Below are 24,592 nucleotides of genomic sequence, written 5' to 3' on the forward strand. Positions count from 1 at the left end.
GTTCTCTCTGATCTACACTGTGTTCTCTGATCTACACTGTTCTCTCTGATCTACACTGTGTTCTCTGATCTACACTGATCTCTCTGATCTACACTGTGTTCTCTGATCTACACTGTTCTCTCTGATCTACACTGTGTTCTCTGATCTACACTGTTCTCTCTGATCTACACTGTGTTCTCTGATCTACACTGTTCTCTCTGATCTACACTGTTCTCTCTGATCTACACTGTTCTCTCTGATCTACACTGTGTTCTCTGATCTACACTGTTCTCTCTGATCTACACTGTGTTCTCTGATCTGCACTGTTCTCTCTGATCTACACTGTGTTCTCTGATCTACACTGTTCTCTCTGATCTACACTGTACTCTCTGATCTACACTGTTCTCTCTGATCTACACTGTTCTCTCTGATCTACACTGTGTTCTCTGATCTACACTGTGTTCTCTGATCTACACTGTTCTCTCTGATCTACACTGTGTTCTCTGATCTACACTGTTCTCTCTGATCTACACTGTGTTCTCTGATCTACACTGTTCTCTCTGATCTACACTGTGTTCTCTGATCTACACTGATCTCTCTGATCTACACTGTGTTCTCTGATCTACACTGTTCTCTCTGATCTACACTGTGTTCTCTGATCTACACTGTTCTCTCTGATCTACACTGTGTTCTCTGATCTACACTGTTCTCTCTGATCTACACTGTTCTCTCTGATCTACACTGTTCTCTCTGATCTACACTGTGTTCTCTGATCTACACTGTTCTCTCTGATCTACACTGTGTTCTCTGATCTACACTGTTCTCTCTGATCTACACTGTGTTCTCTGATCCACACTGTTCTCTCTGATCTACACTGTGTTCTCTGATCTACACTGTGTTCTCTGATCTACACTGTTCTCTCTGATCTACACTGTACTCTCTGATCTACACTGTTCTCTCTGATCTACACTGTGTTCTCTGATCTACACTGTGTTCTCTGATCTACACTGTGTTCTCTGATCTACACTGTTCTCTCTGATCTACACTGTGTTCTCTGATCTACACTGTTCTCTCTGATCTACACTGTGTTCTCTGATCTACACTGTTCTCTCTGATCTACACTGTTCTCTCTGATCTACACTGTACTCTCTGATCTACACTGTGTTCTCTGATCTACACTGTGTTCTCTGATCTACACTGTTCTCTCTGATCTACACTGTTCTCTCTGATCTACACTGTGTTCTCTGATCTACACTGTTCTCTCTGATCTACACTGTGTTCTCTGATCTACACAGTACTCTCTGATCTACACTGTGTTCTCTGATCTACACTGTTCTCTCTGATCTACACTGTGTTCTCTGATCTACACTGTTCTCTCTGATCTACACTGTGTTCTCTGATCTACACTGTTCTCTCTGATCTACACTGTGTTCTCTGATCTACACTGTTCTCTCTGATCTACACTGTGTTCTCTGATCTACACTGTTCTCTCTGATCTACACTGTGTTCTCTGATCTACACTGTGTTCTCTGATCTACACTGTTCTCTCTGATCTACACTGTTCTCTCTGATCTACACTGTGTTCTCTCTGATCTACACTGTTCTCTCTGATCTACACTGTTCTCTCTGATCTACACTGTGTTCTCTCTGATCTACACTGTTCTCTCTGATCTACACTGTTCTCTCTGATCTACACTGTTTTCTCTGATCTACACTGTTTTCTCTGATCTACACTGTTCTCTTTGATCTACACTGTTCTCTCTGATCTACACTGTTCTCTCTGATCTACACTGTGCTCTCTGATCTACACTGTGCTCTCTTATCTACACTGTTTGAGATACAGTATGATGTATCTGTGGTTATGGTTGTCCTAAAATGTTTTAGGTTTGTTACAGAATTAAATCAGATTACTTTTGTTCACCAGGAATATGAACATGTTCCCGCTGAGATCTGTTTGATCTCTGGGAGGTGGATCAGGGGCATGTCTGATCTGGACTGTGTATCTGCAGCTGGTTTTCAGAGCTCCACTGTGGAGGAGGTCTGATAATCAGGGGTGTGTTTATGTCCAGCTCTGTCATTCCTGACAGGATCAGTTAACGGCTGTTCAGGAAAAGGAAACACGGCGAAAGGTAGAATTAGCCCACAGTCCAGCACACAGAGAACAATCAACAGAACAAAGCAGGCCTAATGTTAGACTGCGGGACGGAACCTCCTCTGGGTTCTTCAGAACTCAGCCTGTAGATTTACAGCTGCTAATAACTGACTGACCAGAGACATCAAAGACAAGAAGATACACATCATCCTGACCACACCCACCCCCCCCCCATACTCACTCACACACCCCACGCACACATACACACAGCTGACAGCAGTGAGTGTTTAACGGAACTGAGAGCTGAATGATCAGGTAGGTCAGTAAAACAGCATTATAACACATTAAACACACTATTAAAACAATTACTTTCAGATTTTTGTCCCCTTTCCTTTTGCACAAAACAGGAAAGGCCCCCTCAATTTTTTACCACACTACTTTTATTTACTTGGATTTTTAAGCCAGTGACTTCACTTTACTTGTGTAAAATTTCATCAAAATAATAGAAGTAAGCAGTAACTGTACTTAAGTCTAAAAACTCTTTACACATCTGTTTGTGTGTGAGTATCATTTCCCCTTCATGATTTATTATTTTTTTGGATATTTGTCACCCAGGCCTGATTACTGCCGCATATGTTTTTAATCAAGGATTCAGTTAAATAGGATCTGCCAATATCCAAAGAAATTCAGGAGCGCATGAGAAAGAAAGTACTTGAGATCTATCAGTCTGGAAAAAGTTATAAAGCCGTTTCTAAAATTTTGGGACTCCAGCAAACCCCAGTGAGAGCTATTATTCACAAATGACGAAAAGAGGGAACAGTGAGGAACCTTTCCAAGAGTGTCTGACCAACCAGAATTACCTCAAGAGCGCAGAGCCGACTCATCTAAGAGGTCACAAAAGACCCCACAACAATGTCCAAAGAACTGCAGGCCTCACTTGCCTTAGTTAAGGCCAGCCTTTATGACAGAGTTTATGGCAGAATGTATGTGCCAAGACAAAAGCCACTGCTGAGCAAAACATTATGGTTTGTCTCAATTTTGACAGAAAACATCTTGAATATCCTCAAGACTTTTCGAAAACTGACAAGACAAAAGTTTAACTTTTTGGAAGGTGGGTCCCATTACATCGGGCATAAAATTAACACTACATTTCATAAAAAGAACATCACACCTACAGTAAAATATAGTGGTGGAAGTGTGATGGTCTGGGGCTGTTTTGCTACTTCAGGGCCTGGAAGACTTGCTGTGAAAAATGGAACTATAAATTCTGCTGTTTACCAAAAGATCCTGAAGAAGAATATCCGGACATCTGTTCATGACCTCAAGCTGAAACGAACTTGGGTTCTGCAGCAGGACAATGATCCAAAACACACCAGCAAGTTCCCCTCTGAATGGCTTAAAAAAACAAAATGTAGGTTTTGGAGTGGCCAATCAAAGCCCTGACCTGAATCTGATTGAGATTCTGTGGCAATGAAGGGTGGAGACAAAATTACCCCACAGTGCAGTAAAAAAAAGACTTATTGCAAGTTACTGTAAAAACTTAATTGCAGTTGTAGCTGTTAACAGTGGCCCAACCAGTTATTAGGTTTAGGAGCAAACACCTTTTTCACTCTTAATAATAAAAAAATCCTTCATTTAAAACTGCACTTTGTGTACACTTGTGTTGTATTTGACTAATATTTAAAAAAATGATGACCTGAAACATGTGAAAAATGCAAAAAAATAAGAAATCACGACGGGACTTTTTCACAATACAGCAGGGGTGTCCAAACTACGGCCCGCGGGCCATTTGCGGCCCGTTTCCTTTTTTGGAGCGGCCTGCGAGGTATATTAGAAATAGAAATGAAAGTTGGCCCGCTGTTAAGCAGGTTTTTATAATGTGAGATTCAAAGTTTGAACGCTAGGTGTCAGAAACGGGCCAAAGAGTCGGAGAGGGTGCGCATTTCTAGCGCAGAAAAACGGGGCAAAAGAGTCTAAAAGCGGAGAGAGTGCGCATTTCTAGCACAATAAAAACGACCAAAGAGTCTAAAAGCGGAGAGAGTGCGCATTTCTTGTGCAGAAAACCTGGGCAAAAAAGTGTCTAAAAGCGGAGAGAGTATGCATTTCTAGCGCAGAAAAACGGGGCAAAAGAGTCTAAAAGCGGAGAGAGTGCGCATTTCTAGCACAGAAGGGCAAAGAGTCTAAAAGTTGCCGTAATTAAGGAGTTATGAAATTAAACATCAATTTGAAAAATCTTAGTTTACACAACACTGTCAAAGATAAAGATAGTGAGTCAAGTAAAATGGTGTGTAAATGAAATAATCAGGAAAATGTATTATTTAAAGTGGTATATTTCATTATTAGTTTTATTATGGAGTCTGTGGCCCGTGACTTCAAATATATTTCTCCTTCTGGCCCCCAACAAAAAAAGTTTGGACACCCTTGCACTACAGTATGAATACTAATGTAATGTGTGAAGGGTGAGTTTTCTCTATGAAACATTTCTATGAAATATATGATTTATATAGCATAAAAAAACATCAAATTACAAATCAATATTTAGAGGAAATATTAGGAAAGTTGTGGACATCACAAGTGTGAGTGTAAAGAGTTAATCAGGTTTAGGTTTTGGGCGCAATGTAAAATAAACCAATTAGTATCTCACTTGTCATTCTCTTTAAGAGCCAGGTGTGTTCTGACATTGGTGGATTGTTAATTTAATGTAACTGACCAGATTGTTGATGCTGTGAAGGTGAGTAAGCTGGTCATACACAGGAACAGGAACAGCTATGATATTTTTTATTGTGTATTCTGTTTATTGTTGGATTTTTGTCTGTTTTAAGTCGGATTTGCACACTAGAGCACGTCTGTGTGTGTAATGAGCAGGGGTGTACGCACACTGCCAGATCACCACACCCATCAGCGTAGATATATTCCTGAACTCTGACAATATGTTAACGGTGCAGGCGGAAGGCGTGAAAAAAGACTGTTTACAGGGTGTTAGGTAGCAATGAGCATAGCAACACGCCTTGTGTAGGGTGTATAATATGGCCCTGTGCGTGTGTATGATGGTATGATGACCCGGAGCTGGAAAGTGTCTGTGATTGGAAGATGGAATCTGAGCATCTGGAGAACAGAAAAGAGTGTTAGCATTAGCGGCTCAGTGACAGTGTGAGCACTCTGAGGATCTCTGCGTTGACCGTCTGACCGAGTGGGGATTAAAACAGAACACAGCAGCACATTAATCAACACACATGCTCACGATCGGGGTGAGATTAGGTGGGAAGCCCCGCCCTGTCTGGCAGTGAGAGTGGAATTCTAAACACACTCGGACTGTCTGAGGAAAACACCAAGCTCCATACAACACCAACATACACACTTCCCCAGATCATCATATCACAGATCACACATATCACACATCACATCACATCAATCAGATACAGCAGCACTGAATTCACTGTTCCCAGATCAGCTCTGTACTCTTCATTTTATCCACTGAGAAACACGGAGAACTGGAAACCAGTCTGGAACCCTGCACCTCAGAAAGCATTATAATCCCATCATTTTTGGCCCCAGTCCCAAGAGAGGCACATCAAAGAAAATCTTGTAATAGCACACACACTGTTGGACAGAGCTGCTGTAATTTGGAGTGGGGAAATGTTGAATTGAATGAGTGAAGACTAACGTCCAGCTCGTTTCTATTCATCAGAGCAACACACTTTTCCCCACACAACTAGTTTTGCAAGGTATATCGATAATAGAATAGTATCTCAATACTTTTCATTAAACTTCATTAAAAACAGTACATTATACAACAGCTAGTTCCGACCTCACAATCTGATTGGTTGAGCAGTGTTCTAGCCATGATGATATTTATGATAACATCACAGCCTTCTCACACTAAACCTGCATCACTCCGCAGACGCGTTGCCGAGTAACGACGTATATACACAGGACAGCTTAGAATCATCAACGGCATCAGCGGCAGCGTTAGCTTAGCACAGGCTAGCGCTCAGCCGCGGCACGCTCGCCCGCAGCGCTGGCTCGTCTTTTGTGGAAAAAAGGGAAAGAAGGGAAAGAAAATCGCTCAGCTAATGCCGTCTGACAGCCAGAACGATAACCAGCCAGGCTAGGCTAAGTTAAGCTAAGTTAATGCTGAGCTAAAGCAAGCTACGCTAACCTAACCACAGTCCAGCCGGCTAGCTAAAACCAACACCACCCAACAATACAAGCAGAAATGCTCAAAAATGCGCAGCGTTTACCTGAAGTCGACTCCACAGAGCAGGAGAGGAGAGTATTAGTGTTATTTCACGCTCCTAACGTTACCATCTTCACTTATTCCCAATTTTGATTTCAAGCTAACTTGTGGTGTTAGTCTGTATAAACCATACACCATTTTTGTAGTTAAGTTTCAGTTCTGTTACAGTTGTGGTGGAACTACTTTTTGGCGGAAGGCACAGTCCATATTAAAGCATATTCATTCTGAATTTCTTAAAGTTCTTAGATTTATTTTCTTTATTCTTTTTGTAAAAAATGAATTCGGCTCGTGCCTACGACCGAATCACAGCCGTGATTTTTTTTTTGTGATAACACACTCCCTCTCGTGTTCTATTGCTTAAATATCACATGTATTTAGTACCGGTACTTTAACCTAATCTGCACCAGGTTCTGTGTTCGACACAAAAATCTCACCTTTTCATCTTCTCAGCTTAATAACTTAAGAATGCCTCACCAACCATATACAGCTATGGAAAATTTTAAAGACGACTTCAGTTTCTGAATCATTTTTTTTTATTTTGCTATTTATAGGTTTATGTTTGAGTAAAATGAACTTTGTTGGTTTATACTATAAACTACAGACAACATTCTCCCAAATTCCAAACAAAAATATCGTCATTTAGAGCATTTATTTACACAAAATGAGAAATATCTGTAATAACAAAAAAGATGCAGAGCTTTCAGACCTCAAATAATGCAAAGAAAACAAGTTCATATTTATGTTTCAAGTTTTAAGAGTTAAAAAAAAAACAATATTTGGTGGAATAACCCTGTTTTTTAATCACAGTTTTCATGCATCTTGGCATCATGTTCTCCTCCACCAGTCTTACACACTGCTTTTGAATTACTTTACTCCTGGTGCAAAAATTTAAGCAGTTCAGCTTGGATGATGGCTTGTGATCATCCATCTTCCTCTTGATTATATTCCAGAGGTTTTCAATTTGGTAAAATCAAAGAAACTCATCATTTTTAAGTGGTCCCTTATTTTTTCCAGAGCTGTATATGGCTAGAAAGCTCTATTACAGTGTGCTGTTACCTTTCAGTGCTAATATGCTAATTTAACCTGTCAGATGAATTAGTCATTAGAGAGAGAGATGCTGTTGGATCTACCTAAGGATGATTTCTGTGTTGTCTCCTCTGTAAGCGTGGTGTCTTTTAGTCTCTGCTGCTGCGTGTCCTCGCCATCAGACTCCCGGTTCTCCACTACAGCAACCAAGACAAACAGATTCAAACACTTTTAATTTTAAAACTGATGATTAGCCCATTTAGCATACAGATACATCAGTTAACCTCACCATTCAGCATGCTTTAGCTTAGCTCCACCCATTTAGCTCATATCCTTGAAACCCCACCCATTTATACACTACTGTGGAAGGGCTGTGTTATGGCAAGAAGTTGGCAACATCATACGTATCATGATATATGGAATTATTCAGTAAGCATAAAAAGTTAAACAAACCAGAATATGTTTTATATTTTAGATTCTTCAAAGTAGCACCTTTTGCTTAGATGACAGTTTTAAACATCTAAGCAGGATTTTCTCAGTCAGTTTTAGGAGGTAGAGTCATCTGGAGCGTTTTTCAGTTAACAGCTGTGTTGAACTTTTCAAGAGTTAATACTTGAATTTTTTGCCTCTTAATGTGTTTGAGAGCATCAGTTGTAAAGTTGTGAAGAGGTAGAGTTACAGGTATGCAATGAATAGCTCTATTTGAGTAATGTTCTAATACATATTATGGCAAGAACTACTTAACTAAGTAAAGAAAAAATACTTAAAAAAATTGAGGTCAGTTAATCTGAAACATTTCAGGAAGTTTGAAAGTATCCTCAAGTGTAGATGCAAAGACCAGTTACAAATTTTAAGATGAAATTGGCTCTCATCATGACCGCCCCAGGAAAGGAAGAGCAAGAGTTTCCTCTGTTGCAAAGGATAAGTTCAACAGAGTTACCAGCCTAGATAAAAGCAACTAAATGATTCACGGAGTATTTTGGTTTGTTTAACACTTTTAAGTTACTAAATGATTTCTTGGGTGTTCCTTCATAGTCTGGATGACTTCAGTATTCATTTACAATGTAGGAAAAAATACATTATATGTAATGTATAGATAACAAAATAAGGGCGTTTTTACACTGGACAAAAGCATGTATGTGACTGTAAATAAGCTACCTTTAAAAAAAAGTGCCGATAAACACATTTATAAAAAAGCAGGTGACGGAGTTTGAGAGAAGGTTGGGGGGAAGATTGAAGATGCTGTGGAAAGCACTGGTGCGTACCCGCAAAGTTCCCCTGAAGAGCTCGGCTCTGCTGGTTTCCACTCACAGCTATGACCTTCACCGAGAACTCCTTCGTGGGATTGAAGTCGTTTATTATTGCCTTGTTCTCCCCCTTCCCTATCAGGATCTCGCTCCACTCCCCACCTGCAATCCAACACAACCCAGAGACAGAAACATGACCAGTAAGAGCTTCAGTTTCTTATTAATGTTAAATAAGTTATTAAATTTCTGTCTCAACATCAACTAAGCGGCGTGAAGGTGATCTGTTATCAGATAAGTAAAGGGGTTGGGAGACACGCCCATTATGCAAATAACCAGAGGTGGAAAAAGTACAGAAAAATTGTAATTAAGTAAAAGTACCTTTACTTTGCTAAAATTCTACTCAAGTAAAAGTAAAAGTACCCATCTAAAAATCTACTCCAGTAAAAGTAAAAAAGTACTCAAATTATAATGTACTTTGAGTAAAAGTTACATAGTTACTTTTTTTATTTGATGTAAAAAAGTATAAATCATAAATTAAATAATAAATAAATTAAATAATTTGGACCTTTCAGGCAGTATTTGTTCAGACCACCCCATAAAACATTTTCAAGAACAAGTGGCATAGATTTCTATGATGCATTTTTTTTACTGTTAAAAAGTTATGATTATATATAAGGCTATAAACTGTATTCTGTATTATAGTTTTACAGTTCATTATTAGCTCATTATTATTTTTTTACTTTTTCTTTGTTTTAACTGATATTTACATGTTTCTTTTTAACATTCAAGCAGACTGTTTAATGTTCCCAATGAAAACTTAAGGAATTATCGTTAAAAAATGAAATCATACAAAAAACTGTTGGTTGGCACATGCGCAGTGCCATAAAGAAGCACATATAGATGGGTAGCATAACTCGACAGAACACCGGTTCCCCTGAGCCGCGAGCACAAACCCCAGGCAACACAGCTGATTCACACAGCGTCTCTCCCGCTAACCGTAATAAACATTACTGGAAAAATGGAGAACAAAACTCTTTTTTTTTTTTTATTCAGACAATTAGTTTTTTCCCCCAGCATTTCATTTTTACTCAGTAATTGGGAGTTTTCCAGTGTAGGGAAGTAAATTACTTGTGTCTAAAAGTACAACTACCTCTTTTAAAAACTACTTTAAAAATTACAAATTACTCATAAAATCTACTCAATTACAGTAATGTGAGTAAATGTAATTAGTTACTTTCCACCTCTGCAAATAACTGATACCAGGAGCAAATAAGGAGGCAAATGGTTCATATAAAAACAGCACAGTGTTCATTACACACATATAAACAGTTATTAAAGAATAATGAATAAACTTCTTACCTGGATCACTGCTGTACATTAACCTATAGCCATCGATTTCCCCTTTTGGCTCTTTCCAGGATACGTGTAACTGACTTGATCCCAAAACTTTAAAGCGTAATTTCCGTGGAGCCGCAACTGAAACAAAAAACAACAAAAAAATGTAAATAAAACCAACTGTACAATCTGCAACCTGTAATAGAATGAACCAGGAAGCTAAAACAGCTCTAAGCTGAATAGGTGGGGCTAAACTGCTGTAGGCTGAAAGGGTGGGGCTAAACTGCTGTAGGGTGAAAGGGTGGGGCTAAACTGCTGTAGGGTGAATGGGTGGGGCTAAACTGCTGTAGGGTGAATGGTTGGGGCTAAACTGCTGTAGGGTGAATGGGTGGGGCTAAACTGCTGTAGGGTGAATGGTTGGGGCTAAACTGCTGTAGGCTGAATGGGTGGGGCTAAACTGCTGTAGGCTGAATGGGTGGGGCTAAATTGCTGTAGGCTGAATGGGTGGGGCTAAACTGCTGTAGGCTGAATGGGTGGGGCTAAACTGCTGTAGGCTGAATGGGTGGGGCTAAACTGCTGTAGGCTGAATGGGTGGGGCTAAACTGCTGTAGGCTGAATGGGTGGGGCTAAACTGCTGTAGGATGAATAGGTGGGGTTAAACTGCTGTAGGCTGAATGGGTGGGGCTAAACTGCTGTAGGATGAATAGGTGGGGCTAAATAGCTGTTGGCTGAATGGGTGCAGCTAAACTGCTGTAGGCTAGATGGGTGGGGCTAAATTAATGTACTCTGAATGGGTGGGGCTAAAGATAACAGTATCCCAAAGGTCAATACCATCTCTAAACTGTAAAAAGCTAAACTTGAAATTGTTTTTGTTAAATGATGATTTGACTAAATAACCTGTTTTGGGAAAAAATTACAAACTATTATTGAACACCAAGCTACTAGTTGAGGCCAAGCTACTACTCTGCAAATGCTCAGTTTGGCTCTTTAGTTGCACAGGGTCTACTGGGCTGTTCTGCATAAAAATATATGTATTTTTTATTATTACATTGATGTTTGTGACAAAATGTTTTGCCAAACCTACATGCATGGAGACACAAATCAAAAGGGTAGGTATGTTTTCCCCCACCCAATTTACACTGCCATATACCCAACCCACTCATTAGGAATCCCTCTATCACTAGTGATTTCCCAAACACCAGGAGAGTGAAGACTAGCACACGCCTCCTCCAATACATGAGAAGCCAGCCACTGTCTCTTTTTGAACTGCTGCTGATGCAGCATTACCGAGTAGCATCAGGAAAGTGCAGCGACCTGTTTCCGATACAGCTCACAGATGCCTTGTACTGATCGACATCACCCTTTGGAGCGATGAGGAGAGAGAGCGCCATCTACCCAACCAGAGAGCAAGGCCAATTGTGCATGAACGGGATACAAACCAGCGATCTCCCGATCATAATGGCAGTGCTTAGGCCGCTGGACCACTCGGAGCCCAGTTTTGCACTTTTATTACACGCTGTTAAAAATGCAACAAAGAAAAATGAGAATAATAAGAACAAAATGCCTTTAAAAGCAGTATAGGTAAGAGTCCTGACCACAACGTAAAAAAATATCAATTAACCTGAACTCTTACTTAAGCATTACCTGTGCCCTCTTATAGCAAGTCAGATAATAGATAAGAGCACCACCCATGTTTACCCTCCCCCCCCCCTTGTCATAGCATTTAATTGTTCCACTGGTGTGATAATCCATTAAGCTAGATTAAAAGTGACCAATTTTAGATCAGCTTAATTTCAGGCTTTACTAAATACCAATTACACATGAACTGATTTTAACTGAGTTCAAACTAATGTTGTGTTTACAGTGTGGAAGTGATGTGGAGTGTGGTGGTAAAGGAAGAGGTGTGGTGTTCTTTGGGTAAGGGCAGTGTGAGGGGGAGGCAGTGGTGTGGGCAGGGGGTCTCAAATCTGCCAGTATTAAATACACAGAGCAGCAAATCCCAGCAGTCTTTGATGTGGTTTATCTTTCATCGTTTTAAAGACGACTTCCACTGAGGCAGACACACCTTCACCAAATCCGCCCAACTGCCTTTCATCAGCACCCTTCCCCTCATTCACCTGACAGACCCTCCGCACCTCCGCTCCACCTGTACTCTATTATACCAATATGGAAATCCCTGCAGCAGGAATTAGGAAATGAACCCCTGCGGGAGAATTCCGGGGGGGGGGGGGGGGTGTATTCTCTTCACTACACCGTCAAACCTTTTAATGAGATGCAAAATCCCACAAATCTTCACCAAGTGGGAATTACTGAGGGGTTCAGAACAGGAATATCAGAGACACACTCACACATTCCTCAGAACATCCGTAAGGTGATTAACCTATTTCCAATAAAATGTGTGAGAGTGTGACATTAATATTCACCCTAGATATAAACTAAAAGATTCACATTAGTTTATATTATAATACCTTGATGAAAAATGATTATTGTTGTGTTATTCAGTAACACTATTTCTGTAAAGAATTTCAAATTCATTTATAAACAACAATACTAATGTTTTAACTCAAAAAATGTTCATCTTGGCATGCTCTCCAACAGTCTTTCACACTGATTTTGGGTGCCCTTATGCCTTATACTCCTGGCTCAAACATTCAAGCAGTTCATATTGTTTGATGGCTTTTGACCATCCATCTTCCTCTTGATTACATTCCAGAGGTTTTCAATGGGGTTCAGGTCTGGAGATTGACCTTCAACTTATTTGAATGTCAGTCAGCAACCGCAAGAAAAAGAATGGTAAATGGCAGCTGGGGTGAAGTGCATGGAAAAAACAGCTAGGAACAGGTTCCTAGGGGTACAGCTCAAGCTATGTAAAGCTAAAAAGAAGCCTTTCATCAAGGGAATCAAAGAAGAGCCAGACTGAAGTTTGAAAAAGACCATAAGGATTCGACCATAGAGGACTGGAGAAGATCATCTTCCCTGATGAGTCCAGTTTTTGTCCAAGCTTTGCCCAACACCTGGTCATCTAATGGTTAGAAACAGAGCTGGAGAGGCGTATAAGCCACAGTGTCTTGGTCTTGCACCCACTGTGAAACTTGGTGGAGGATTGGCCATAGTGTGCGGATGCGTTAGACTTTAAGACTGATACACTGAAATCAGGCAGATTCATCTTTGTGAAGGACACATAAATCAAGCCAATTACAAGGTTCACTAAAACTTGCTTCTTTCTGCTCTGGCAATGTTCCCCAACTCTGATGACATTTTTTTTCCAGCAGAACAATGAGTGTGTGCTCCATGCCACACAACTAGAACAATCGAGCTGTGGATGAAGGACCACCAGATCAAGCCTTGTCATGGTCAGCCCAACCTCTAGACCTAAACCCTGTTGAAAACTTCTGAAATGTAATCAAGAGAAAGATGGATGGTCAGAAGCCATCAAACAAACTAAACGGCTTGAATTTTTGCAGCGGCAGTATAAGGCATAAGGTCACCCAAAAGCAGTGTGAAAGACTGGTGGAGGGCATGGCAAGACACTGTGATTAAAAATCAGGGTTATTCCACCAAATATAAATTTCTGAACTCTTCCTGAGTTAAAACAATAGTATTGTTATGTCTAAATTAATATGAACTTGAGCTCTATATCTTTTTCTTTATTTGCAAATAAATGCACTGAATTACAATATTTTTACTAAGAATTTGGGAGAAATGTCACAACATTCATCCTGCAGCTATCATTTTAAATGATAAGAGTTCTGTAGTTGTGATTTCATGACATTTAATAAAATTCTGCAACAGCTGCAATAAAAAATTCTCAGCTGAATTTCCATCACAACCAAGATGGACGAAAGAAATGATCATAAAGGTGCACTTACTCTGACTGTTTACTGTCTTGAAGATCTGCAACATCACCCAAAACACTAGCATCCAAAACCAGCTCATCCTCAAACCAGAAAACTGAGAGAGAGAAACAAAGAAATAAATAAGAATTAAAGGAAAATAAATAGAGAGAAATATATTGAGAGTAAAACACCTTTCAAGAGGCAAGAGACAAAAATAAGCAATTGAATGGGCAAAATCTACACTGTTACCAAGGTTTCAGCACAAAAAACATATTCCAAGAAACATTAAGAAATAAAAACTGAACACAACTCCCTTCCATAAAAAGTCTTGCTGTCTTCATGCTGAGGAACTAATAAGAAATGTCTACTGACACATCAAGCCCTTTATTCTTCTTTCAGGCACTTCCCAAATGCCTGAGGGAAGGAAGCCCGGGTCATCAAGGCTACACACTGACGGCTGTTTATGGTTCCTCCTAATCTCACAGAGCATCCACTCAGAACCATTTCACACCATCAGCTTCTCTTGACTCCCATTTCAGCCCCAATTCCTTAATTTAACCCTAAATCCACTTTTGGGGAGTCCAGTGAGGATCTTGCTTCCCCCCATAAAGTTAAAGCTCTCCTTGAGTTAATTGTTTTGTATTATATTGTTGAATACACAGCATACACATTTGACTAATGGCCACGTCCCCATAAACCTTCACTAACAATCAATGTATAGTCTTGCCCACCATGGATACCTTCCCCTTCCTTGGTATTGACATAATTAGAAAGAAATGAAAAACATAATTCCCAGTTCTCTAGACACTTAATTCTCTCCTTTAGAGGGGATAATTAATCCAGCACAAAGTTACTGCAGTGCAGTCATCAGCCAGCATAAATGCACACACTGCAGTAAAGAAAACAGTAGCTTGCTCTTATAGCCTGCAACACTGTGGATGGACAGAGAGGTGAAGGGACAAAGCCATTATGCAAAAAAATTACCCATTCACCTATTGATCCAAGGAGCCAATAGGAAAGAAACAGTCTCGGCTGTTTAATTTAGTTAATATTTATTCCAAAGTAGGCATAAACTCTACCCAAACAAAGTGAGCGTAAACTGTAACAAAGCAATAAAGCTGAACCAACAGCAGGAGGGTTGAATCATGCTTTGAAACATTTAAAATTGTGTGACATAATGGTTTGCATCACAATGTTATACGGGTGGGCGATATGACTCTAAAATAATATCAGGATAATTCAGGGTATTTTTGCGATAACGATATGCTTGGCAAAATAGAAAAAACTGAAAAATAATTCATTCATTTCAGGAATATAGTATAATAGTATAACAGTATAATCATAATGTGGCAAAATAAATAATATAGCATAAAATAATATAATGCAGCAAAAAAGATTGCTGAATATTTTCATGCATATAAACTGCAAACAAAAACTATAAACTAAAACAATTATACAATACATACACTTAAAGCTTCACAGTAAATAATAGACTACTTTTAAGACAAACCATACCTATTATCACGATCTGGATTTGTAATATCATGATATTTCTGTGCCATGATATATTGTATACGATATAATATTGCCCACCCCTACAATGTTATTAGAATGTCTTTCACATAAGCTCCCAGCTAGAAGAATATTAACATTATGGAAACGTTAAAAGTAACATCACCAAACACTAAAAATAAAACATTGCATTGAGTGATGCTGCAGTGATAATACCCAAATGTTTAAAAACATAAAAAACATTCAGAAAACATGACATATTGAACATTTTAAAAATGTTAACTATAATGTAAATTGTTAGCTGGGAACCTTGGTTCAAAAATGATATTGAGTGATGATCAAGACTATACACTGATGGTGAGTTGAAGTTGGGGACACATCAATATGCAAATAAATGAAGCCAGGAGCCAATAGGAAAGACTTTGCCTTTTTTGTGTGTTCACTGTATTTTATATTTACTCACAGCACCCTCTAAACACAAATTATTCTATGAGTTTTTCACCAAAAAGCTTCTTTAGGTCTCATCAAAAACATGTAGCAAAAAAGAAAAATGAATAAATTTGTCCTTAATAACTTTTTTTTTGAAAAGGACAGAGCGTGGAAGACTCTCATTCTCTCTAGAAATAGCAGCCCACCGGTGGAGACTCTTATCCACAATCCAACCCAACACCAAGAGCATATATAACAGTCATCAGTGGAACCTCTACAACTAAATTCCATATACCTACAATCACATAGACATAAACACGAACACAAACATGCACATGCATATAAATCTTGGAAACAATAAGATAAGACCTAAAGAAGCTCTACTGTGATTTTATTTTGTGTTCACTGTAGTTAATATTTACTCACAAACATCATTTAAACACAAAAAAATATGAGAGAGCTTCTCTAGGTCTCATCAAGCACATCAGGAACTCTACATCAAAATGTCTTTGATTGGTTTGACTGAACTTTATAAAAATATTAACTGTAACATTTAGGAAATGTTCTACTAACCAAACATTATATTCTGTTCACTAAACACAGATATTCTTATTCACACACAATAAAACATAATCAGAATAGCAATTATAATAACTGCTAATAATTGTTAAAAATTGCAAAATGTCCCACATATTCAGCTTCTCAAGAGAATATAAACACAGATGTTCAGTAAATATAAACAAAATCTGTCTGCAAATATAAATATAAACCATATGCAAACATAGAGAAGATGAAGATAAAAATAAAGTGTAAATGTATAGATGGACAGGTTGAGTATGAATGAGAAGACGGAGCTCACCTGCTTCATCTTCAGCTGAGGAACAGACACACACACGCTGCTGATCCTTTACACTGTCCACTGTCCTCCTCCTCCTGCAGCTCCACACACTCCACACACACACACAGACAGAGAGAGAGAGAGAGAGAGAGAGAAAGAGAGAACCAATCACAGCCGCGAGAAAGACTGAACTCTCTGTGATCCCGCCCACTCGCGCCCTGAGGGCAGCAATGCTGCTGTTACAGTTTTCTATAGCTGCTAACCAGCGTTACACACTTCTTTTCAAAACTCTCTACACAGCAACACCCCTACCTCACAACGTCAGAGTGACGTTTATCAGTTTAATATTCTCACTGAGGTTAAATTCTAAAACAGAAAACTTGCTTTAAAACTTGCTGCTCATTATTTTATATTTTACATTGAGTATAGTAAATAAGAATTGTGTTCTTCTTTGTGGGTGTGATTGAGTATAAATCTCTATAAGAGACTCTTAGCGCTATTTGTTTAATTCTGAGTGCAACAGTAGTATTTTTTTTTAAACAATGAGAAAGTGTTTTTTAACAGGTAAATTTACTGTTCATTTACACTCACTAATAGGCGGACCGCAGTCCGGATCTGGGCCCAGACGTTGTCCAATCCGGACCCAAATCGATAAATTACTGAGAAGGATTTAATTCTGACCGTGTTCATTTAAAGCACCGGAACATTTATTGTCTTTATGGTTTACATGCTTTATTGCGGCGCAGTAATCTTACAGACCAATTATGTGTGTTGTAAGATCACCAAATGCTCTCCTCTACCAATCAGATCTGTGCAGAGCTTTAAAAAACATACTAGTACTATTGTTACTTGAAGGAATTAAAGAGAAACAACCGAGACAATAGTGCAAAATATTCCACTTTACTCCACCTGATCAGAACTCCTCAGCAAGAAAAAAAAAAACCTCGCTCGCAGGCGCACTCTTTCTACTCCCAAAACAACCCTGCCTCAAAACTAAGGCAACCCCCGGGAGACAGGAGATTGGCAACTTCCCCCGTCAGTTTTACCCACAACATAATAAAGTCTGATACAGTAATAATATTAAATAAAATAAAACTGCTGTTTTAAAAAAAAAAGCTGATATTTTGGTAAAACAGGCAGGCCTAAATCTAATATAAATAAAATCAAATAGAATAAATATATAACATTTTGAAACAAAGTTAACATACAGATTCACATTAATAGACTCGATAACCTTGCTAAACTCACACAAATTAAACTGCTGCCAATTCTACACTAATAACATGTAGAATTAGCTATTATTAGTTAATGCTTAACAATCTGCTTAACAGGGTGCTAACTTAACTGTTTATTTTGCACTATAAGAACTAATACAGCCATTATTAATAATTTACACATAATAGACCCCTAATTATGCACCAATAACACTTACACAGAATAAAGCTTAATAAGTAGTGAATAAATCATTTACAAATGTCTAATTAAGGCTTTATTAATTACTAATACTCTGTAGAATCTTTTTAAGTTGGGAAAACAAACTTAGTACATTAAAATTCATCACGTTAAATCTACTTTAAAAGTTTTTTTAAGTCAATACATAAATCCTTTGTTCCGTAAATGTGCATTCCTTTTCTCGTTCTGTTTCTTTAAAAAAAAAGACCCAAACAGATAATAACAGAGTCGGACACAGCTCAGCTCCTGTGCAGAGAGATGCAGGACAGACTATGATATTCTGGTATAATATTTCTAGATGGAATGAAATTAACTGTATAGGGTTCTAAAGGTTACATGGTTCTCTGGGCTGCTGTAAAAGAAACTCATCTGATCTTCAGTAAGGTCCAGGTGACACCTGGTTCCTGCTCTGAGACGCTGAAGCTGCTCACATTCCCACTCGTTAGAAGCTCTTTTCCAAATGACAAGCCAGACCGTAATGAAGGACTGTGGGTAATCAGGGGCTTCAATTCAGCAGATCTAAAAGGAAGCACACATCACACAAACTGAGCAGGGGATAGACGCGAGAACACACACAAACACACACTGTTTATCTTAGCATTAAAAAATATATAGTTTTAAGTTTTTCCTCACTGATCCTAATGAAAGTTGTTTGCACTCAAACACTATTTCAGTCAAAGACTATTTCATCACTTGTAGTAACGATATCATACCAAGAACAACAATAAAAGATTTCAATTTAACACTTTCAATGGCCCAATCCCATTTCTCTTTTGTACCTTACCCCTTGTTTGAAGTGTAACCCTTTCCCTTAGAACTAGAGGAAGGGGTGAAATCCTCCCCTCTAGAATTGGAACAACCTATGCAGCACCTGATATCAGTGTAGTGCTGAAGTTCAGCAACTTACCTGTTAATTATCTTGTTAACTAGTTAACTTGTCTTCATTATAATCTTTAGTATAAAGTGTCAAGGACAACACTCTAAACACCTCAGTCTGAAAACAAATTGCCAGAAGGCTAGTCATTTCCTTCAGAAAACAACAATCACCTGGGCACAAGGTGAGCAGCAGCCTGTTGCAGATCATTTCTCACTACAGCCTTCAGACTGTAGAACCCTAATACCAATAAGGTTGAACGTTGAGTGTAAAACATTAATAAAAACAGAATACAATTATTTTCAAATCCTTTTGAACTTATATTTAAAGCAGCACTAGGTAGGATTTCCTTGATTTTTGATCTTTTTAAATAAGTAAAATTACAGCTTGAAACTCACTGCAGCGCTGCATTGAGGTGTAATAGGAGGAATAGCGGTGCTCTCGTCTCTGTGCCTCTGAGCTCAAACCAGACTCTGTAAGTTTTCTGAGGCGGCCGCGACCAACGCTCGCGAGAACGGCGACCTGCTTTCCGACCTTTAGTTCTAACAGTTCTACAAGGACTACTGAAACAAAACTACCACCTGAAACATTTATTACACTCTGCAACTGTAGGGGGAGCCCACGAGCACAAAATCTCAATCCTACCTAGTGGAGCTTTAATTGATTACATTAAAAAGACAAAATTGTCAGGTCTTAGCCCTGTCTCATGTCTCTGTGTGTGTCCCACGTGACCTGTGCCCCTGTGTCTCAGTACTTTTCCATGTGTTTCTCATTTGTAGCTCCGCCCCTGCCCCAGGTGTTTCTAATTATAGTGTTTCCTGTTTCCTTATATAGCCCTCGTCTACCACTTTGTCTCCGTCGGTCTTTGCACTAACCCCTGTTGTTTGTCTCTCCGTGTCTCTTTGTTATTTCTAGCCTTAGCCCTAGCCCTAGTTCCTTGTTTACATCTTCTTGTTTCTTGTTCCCTTTAAGTTCCCTGCTTAGTTTATTTATTCTTGTATAGTTTAGTTTTTCCCTGTCTTGTTTAGCCTCTTGTTAGTTCCTTGTATATTACCCTGCTTGTGTTTATTAGTTTATTCCCTTGTTTACATATCCCTGCCTTGTTTAGTTTTGTTTATTTCTTGTTTGGTTTTTCTAGTCTCTTGTTTAGCTCCGTGTTCCCTAGTTCCTTGTACATACCCCTGCTTTGTGTTTATTCCTAGTTTAGCTCCCTGTATATATTCCCTGTTTGTTTTTCATTATTATCAATCACTCGTTTGTTTTTGGTTATTTGTGTTTCTTTGTTACATGTTTACTTGTTCCTCGTTTCCTTGTTTCTTTGTTATTTATTTAATAAATTATTTATTTATATTTCCCTTACCTGCACCTGTGTCCGCCTCCTCGTCTCCCTGCCTGGGTCATCTGCGTGACAAAAATAAACAAATCAAGTTTTTTGTTTTTTGCAAATGTTCCCTCATTTTGAATTTGATGCTGCAACACTGGACTCTGGTCTCTAATATATATTTTACCATCTTCATTTTTAAAATAGTCATTGCACTGAACAATTGTTATTATTTATTTTATTACTCTATTAATATATTATAATATATTTGTAATTCTGTCTTAAATACAGTACTGTACTATGCTCTATTGTACATGCTTCATATTGTAACTGGCTCATTACTGCAGTTTATTTTTCAGTAAACTACCTCATCTGTGTATATATATCAATATCAGGATATAACATATAATGTATATGTTATATCTTGGTATGAATGCATTATATTTAAATTTTATTATATTTATAATAAAATGTATTTTTTCCACATATTTGTGTATTTCTGTGCATCGGTATGTAAACTACTGAAACATTCCAATTTCCCCTTGAGGATAGTAAAAAATAAATTGTTGTGTACATTTAAATTTTTTACCCTTTTTTATCCCAATTTGAAAGGTCAATTACCCAACACTTTAAGATGCCGCAAAAAAGCCCAGAGAACAAAAGCTAACGTCTCTAAATGTAAGCTGTAGAGAAGGCTGTTACAGCTTAAAGTTGCGTTTTGGAAAACTGAGGCTAGAATTAATTTATTTTTTGGACTATGAGGCCCACTGGATTATAAGGCGCATTAAAGGTACATTCTGTTGGAAATGAGAGCGAGCATGTAAAATTGCTACAACAGTCCAATTTCAAAACATCACAGAGAGTAGTCTGCCCTGCCCACCCCTCCCCAGACTAGAGGCTTACTCGGGTTGCCAAATTCAGGAAGCCTATCTTTTACCCATGGCAAGCAACCACGAGTAGTCATATTATAAACTGAACTTTATCTGTAGTCAGCAAAGCTAGCTTCATGCATCACTAGCTGCGTAAGCCATAATACACACCCCAGAGCTGAAGTTACTACTTGACATGGTTCTAGTAATATACTGCTTAGTTTAGCAAATAACATATACAGTACATCTATATTTGAGTAGCCTACTGTTTTATACTGTTGCAGTCTGATCTAGATCTCAGTTTTGTCAAGCCGTCACTGCTGTTAAGCTAACTGGTAGGAGAGGGAGAAATCGGAGGACGAGCGCGAGGAGAGTGGAGGAGAAATACAGAAATTATAAACTCTTCTAAAACCTTTATAGACCGTTTCAGATGAATATTCATGAGTGTAGGAAGTAACATAGCTGTTCCTAGGACACTTCTGTTTTGCGGTAAACAGCGTTCCAAACAGTGGATGTAATTTAATTTAAACCTTGCCTTACACACTGTTCCACAGCCACAAGAACTGCTGCAACATGACTGCAAACTTTCCCTAATCTGAGAGTCACAAACACAAAATCAGGTCATTACCAGCAGATTCTCAAATTGTTCTTTAAACATGTAAACTATGGATGACCAAAAATGACATAAGTATGAATAAATACACATATAAATGTAGAAATAAATAAATGAATAAATAAATAAATGTTGAAATAAATCAATAAATATATAAATAAATGCACATATAAATGAATAAAAAATATATAAATAAATTAAAACATGCATAAATAATTGTATAGGTAAATAAATAAATTAATAAATACATTTCTTATTTATATATTTATTTATTTATTCATTTATTTATTTCAACATTTATTTATTTATTTATTCATTTATTTTAACATTTCTACATTTATGTATTTTTTCCACATTTCCACATATTTATTCATTTATTTATTCACCTATACAATTATTTATACGTGTGTTTATTTATTTATTTATTCATTTTTATGTGCATTTATTTATATATTTAGTTATTTATTTTAACATTTATGTATTTATTCATTTATATATTTATTTATTTCTACATTTATTGCACTTATTTATTTATACTTATGTCATTTTTGGTCCTCCATAGTAAACAGGCGTGCTTTCGTTTTTCACACTGCTAACCTGCCATGCAGTTACAGTGTCCGCTCACAAGAGTATGTGTTGGATAGCGTTTGACTTTCTCCAACCTCACCATACACTATAGTGATGCTTCTCTACTATAGGAACAAATATTCCCAACTTTTCCACTGAGAAAGTAACTATATGCGTCCAAACTGCGGTGCGCTTTCACTGCCTCTCTGGTGTAAACACACTCCGCTCTAACAAGATAGTGATTCACATCTGGGTAGGTCACCTCTGGCAAGCGTTTTAAATTAGAGGAAAAAACTTCCCTCTTAAATCCTTATCAAAAGGATCAGGAAAAGAGGTCTGATCACTAGTTATTTATTTCTGACTATAGGGTGTAGCGTGTATAGCTCTGTTTTCGGGAGATTTGTGAAATATGTGCTTGTCATTTTGACAGCTGAATATTTGGAAGCGTTGAAGGAACAGACATGCGCAGTAGATTTGTTATTGTTTTACCTCATTGAAACGGTCTATCTAGCTTTTTATTGACTGTATGTTACAGGACAGACAGATAAATAAACAGCTAAATAGCTAGATAGTTGAGAGGAATGGCCATGACTAATGTTTACTGTTAATCATTTTGAACATAACAAATCACTCAATATGTAAACACATTCATAGATAAACTGAGTCAATATAGAGACTAACTATCGGTTACTGGCATATTTTTTGAATTACTTATCACTGCTGAAGTAGTAATTAGATGTGACACGGCTGCTCCTCCATTGTGATTGATTGTATTTCAGGTTAGCTGTGTAGCATGACTGCTTAGCTAGCATAGCACTTTAGCTAACCTTGCTAAGCTATCTCTCTCAGGCACCCTCTGCCATGTTATCCCAGCTGCACACAGATCACTGATATGAATGTGAACACTGATTTTTTATTATTATTAATTTAAATAAGTAAGCTAACCTAGTGGTTGTGATAAATTACCTGATATAATTAGCTATCCAGTTAGCTTACCTGTTCAGGAGAAAAAAATGCAAGCTTGGCATCGGTCTTGTAGTCTTTTTGAGCTCTAAAGCTCAATTCATACATCGAACCTATGCAGTAGCCAACATTTATCCAGTGAGAGTGCGCTACAACTTAAGTTTGATGCAGAAGTATAAATTGGCCTTAGGTCTTCTCCACCTTTTAACTCACTGCCAATATTTACTCTTGTATGGAGTCAAATTGGGGTCTTTAATGCTGACGAGAAAATAAAACTGTCACAAAAAAAATCTCCACGAATTGCAAAAAAAAATCTAATTTTGCAAACAAAGAAGAGAACATAAGTTACCTTTTTTCAATTGTAATATATTTTTTAGAATTAATCTTTTGCAAAAACACTTTTTCTTTGCGTTTTGCACTTTGCGTTCCTTTTTTTCTCTTTGCAATACTTTCCCTCCTTTGCGTTCTAAATAAAAAAAAATCTAAAAATAAAAAATAAAAAATCTAAATAAAAAGGAAAAACACAGAACGTTAATTTGTACCACGGCCGAGAAACTTACTATTTTCTTGATGGAACCATATACTCTGTAAACACTCAGAATAAAAAGGTAAAACATAGAAAGACCTCCAAGTTTATTTAAACTTCAATGTAATATAGATAAAATAAAATAATAAAACAGAACATAACAAAAAAGAATATTAATGTTCAATTTCCAGTGTGATTATACAAAATATCAAAAGTAATATTTGCTCTTTAGTGTGAGGTACTGTATCTTACATCTGACATTTAAATGTTTTCCTGTTTTCTATTATTATTTTAATAATTAATATATTTTTGCTTTTAGGATAACTTCATATGGGCACACTGCACATGTGTGTCTAACCTTATCTCACAGTCTCCTGTTTTTTATTTTTCTGTCATGTGTTTGTGTGTATCTGTATAAAAGTTCCTGGAACAGACTAATTTCCACAGGGAGATTAATACATTATTTTTTATGCTATGTTCGGTTTTATTATCTTATTTTATCTATATTATTTTGAAGTCCAAATTAAACGTTCTGTGTTTTCCTTTTTATTTAGATCGTTTTTGCAGCGTTGTGTTTTAATGGCGTTTTTCACTGTTAAAATCCACCATCTACAGGCGGCCACGTGTAACTGCAGCAAGACCGCTGGATAAAAAAGAAGCTAAAATTCAGCGTTTTGCTTAATTTAACTGAAAACAACAATATTATATAATTCAGTAGTTAGGTATATGTAAAATAAATGATTAGAATTAACTTATGAATTATAACTGTTAAATAGCTGTTGTTCAGCCTGGTTAGCGTCTAGGCTGAGCAGAGGCTCCAGCTGATGATGCGTTCCTCCATAGCCACGCCCCTCTCCTCTCCCCAGGCCCCCACGT

At 37.7% G+C, this 24,592-nt stretch overlaps 1 protein-coding gene across 2 annotated transcripts in view; it reads right to left on the minus strand.

Moving 5' to 3' along the window:
• The window catches only part of col14a1a (collagen, type XIV, alpha 1a), a 120,447-nt gene extending 97,025 nt beyond the window's left edge, over positions 1-23,422 (minus strand). For both annotated transcript variants that reach the window (XM_049480203.1, XM_049480204.1), the window contains exons 1-6: positions 23,224-23,422; positions 16,553-18,502; positions 13,786-13,867; positions 9,941-10,057; positions 8,600-8,743; positions 7,439-7,531 (exon numbers count right to left, since the gene is read on the minus strand). In XM_049480203.1, coding sequence (XP_049336160.1) covers positions 7,439-7,531; positions 8,600-8,743; positions 9,941-10,057; positions 13,786-13,867; positions 16,553-16,561 — 445 coding nt within the window. In that variant the 5' untranslated portion in view covers positions 16,562-18,502; positions 23,224-23,422. The remainder of the gene's footprint in view (positions 1-7,438; positions 7,532-8,599; positions 8,744-9,940; positions 10,058-13,785; positions 13,868-16,552; positions 18,503-23,223) is intronic.
• Positions 23,423-24,592: the final 1,170 nt, after the last annotated feature.

This window comes from Astyanax mexicanus, chromosome 6, assembly GCF_023375975.1.
Source record: "Astyanax mexicanus isolate ESR-SI-001 chromosome 6, AstMex3_surface, whole genome shotgun sequence".
Classification (NCBI taxonomy): domain Eukaryota; kingdom Metazoa; phylum Chordata; class Actinopteri; order Characiformes; family Acestrorhamphidae; genus Astyanax; species Astyanax mexicanus.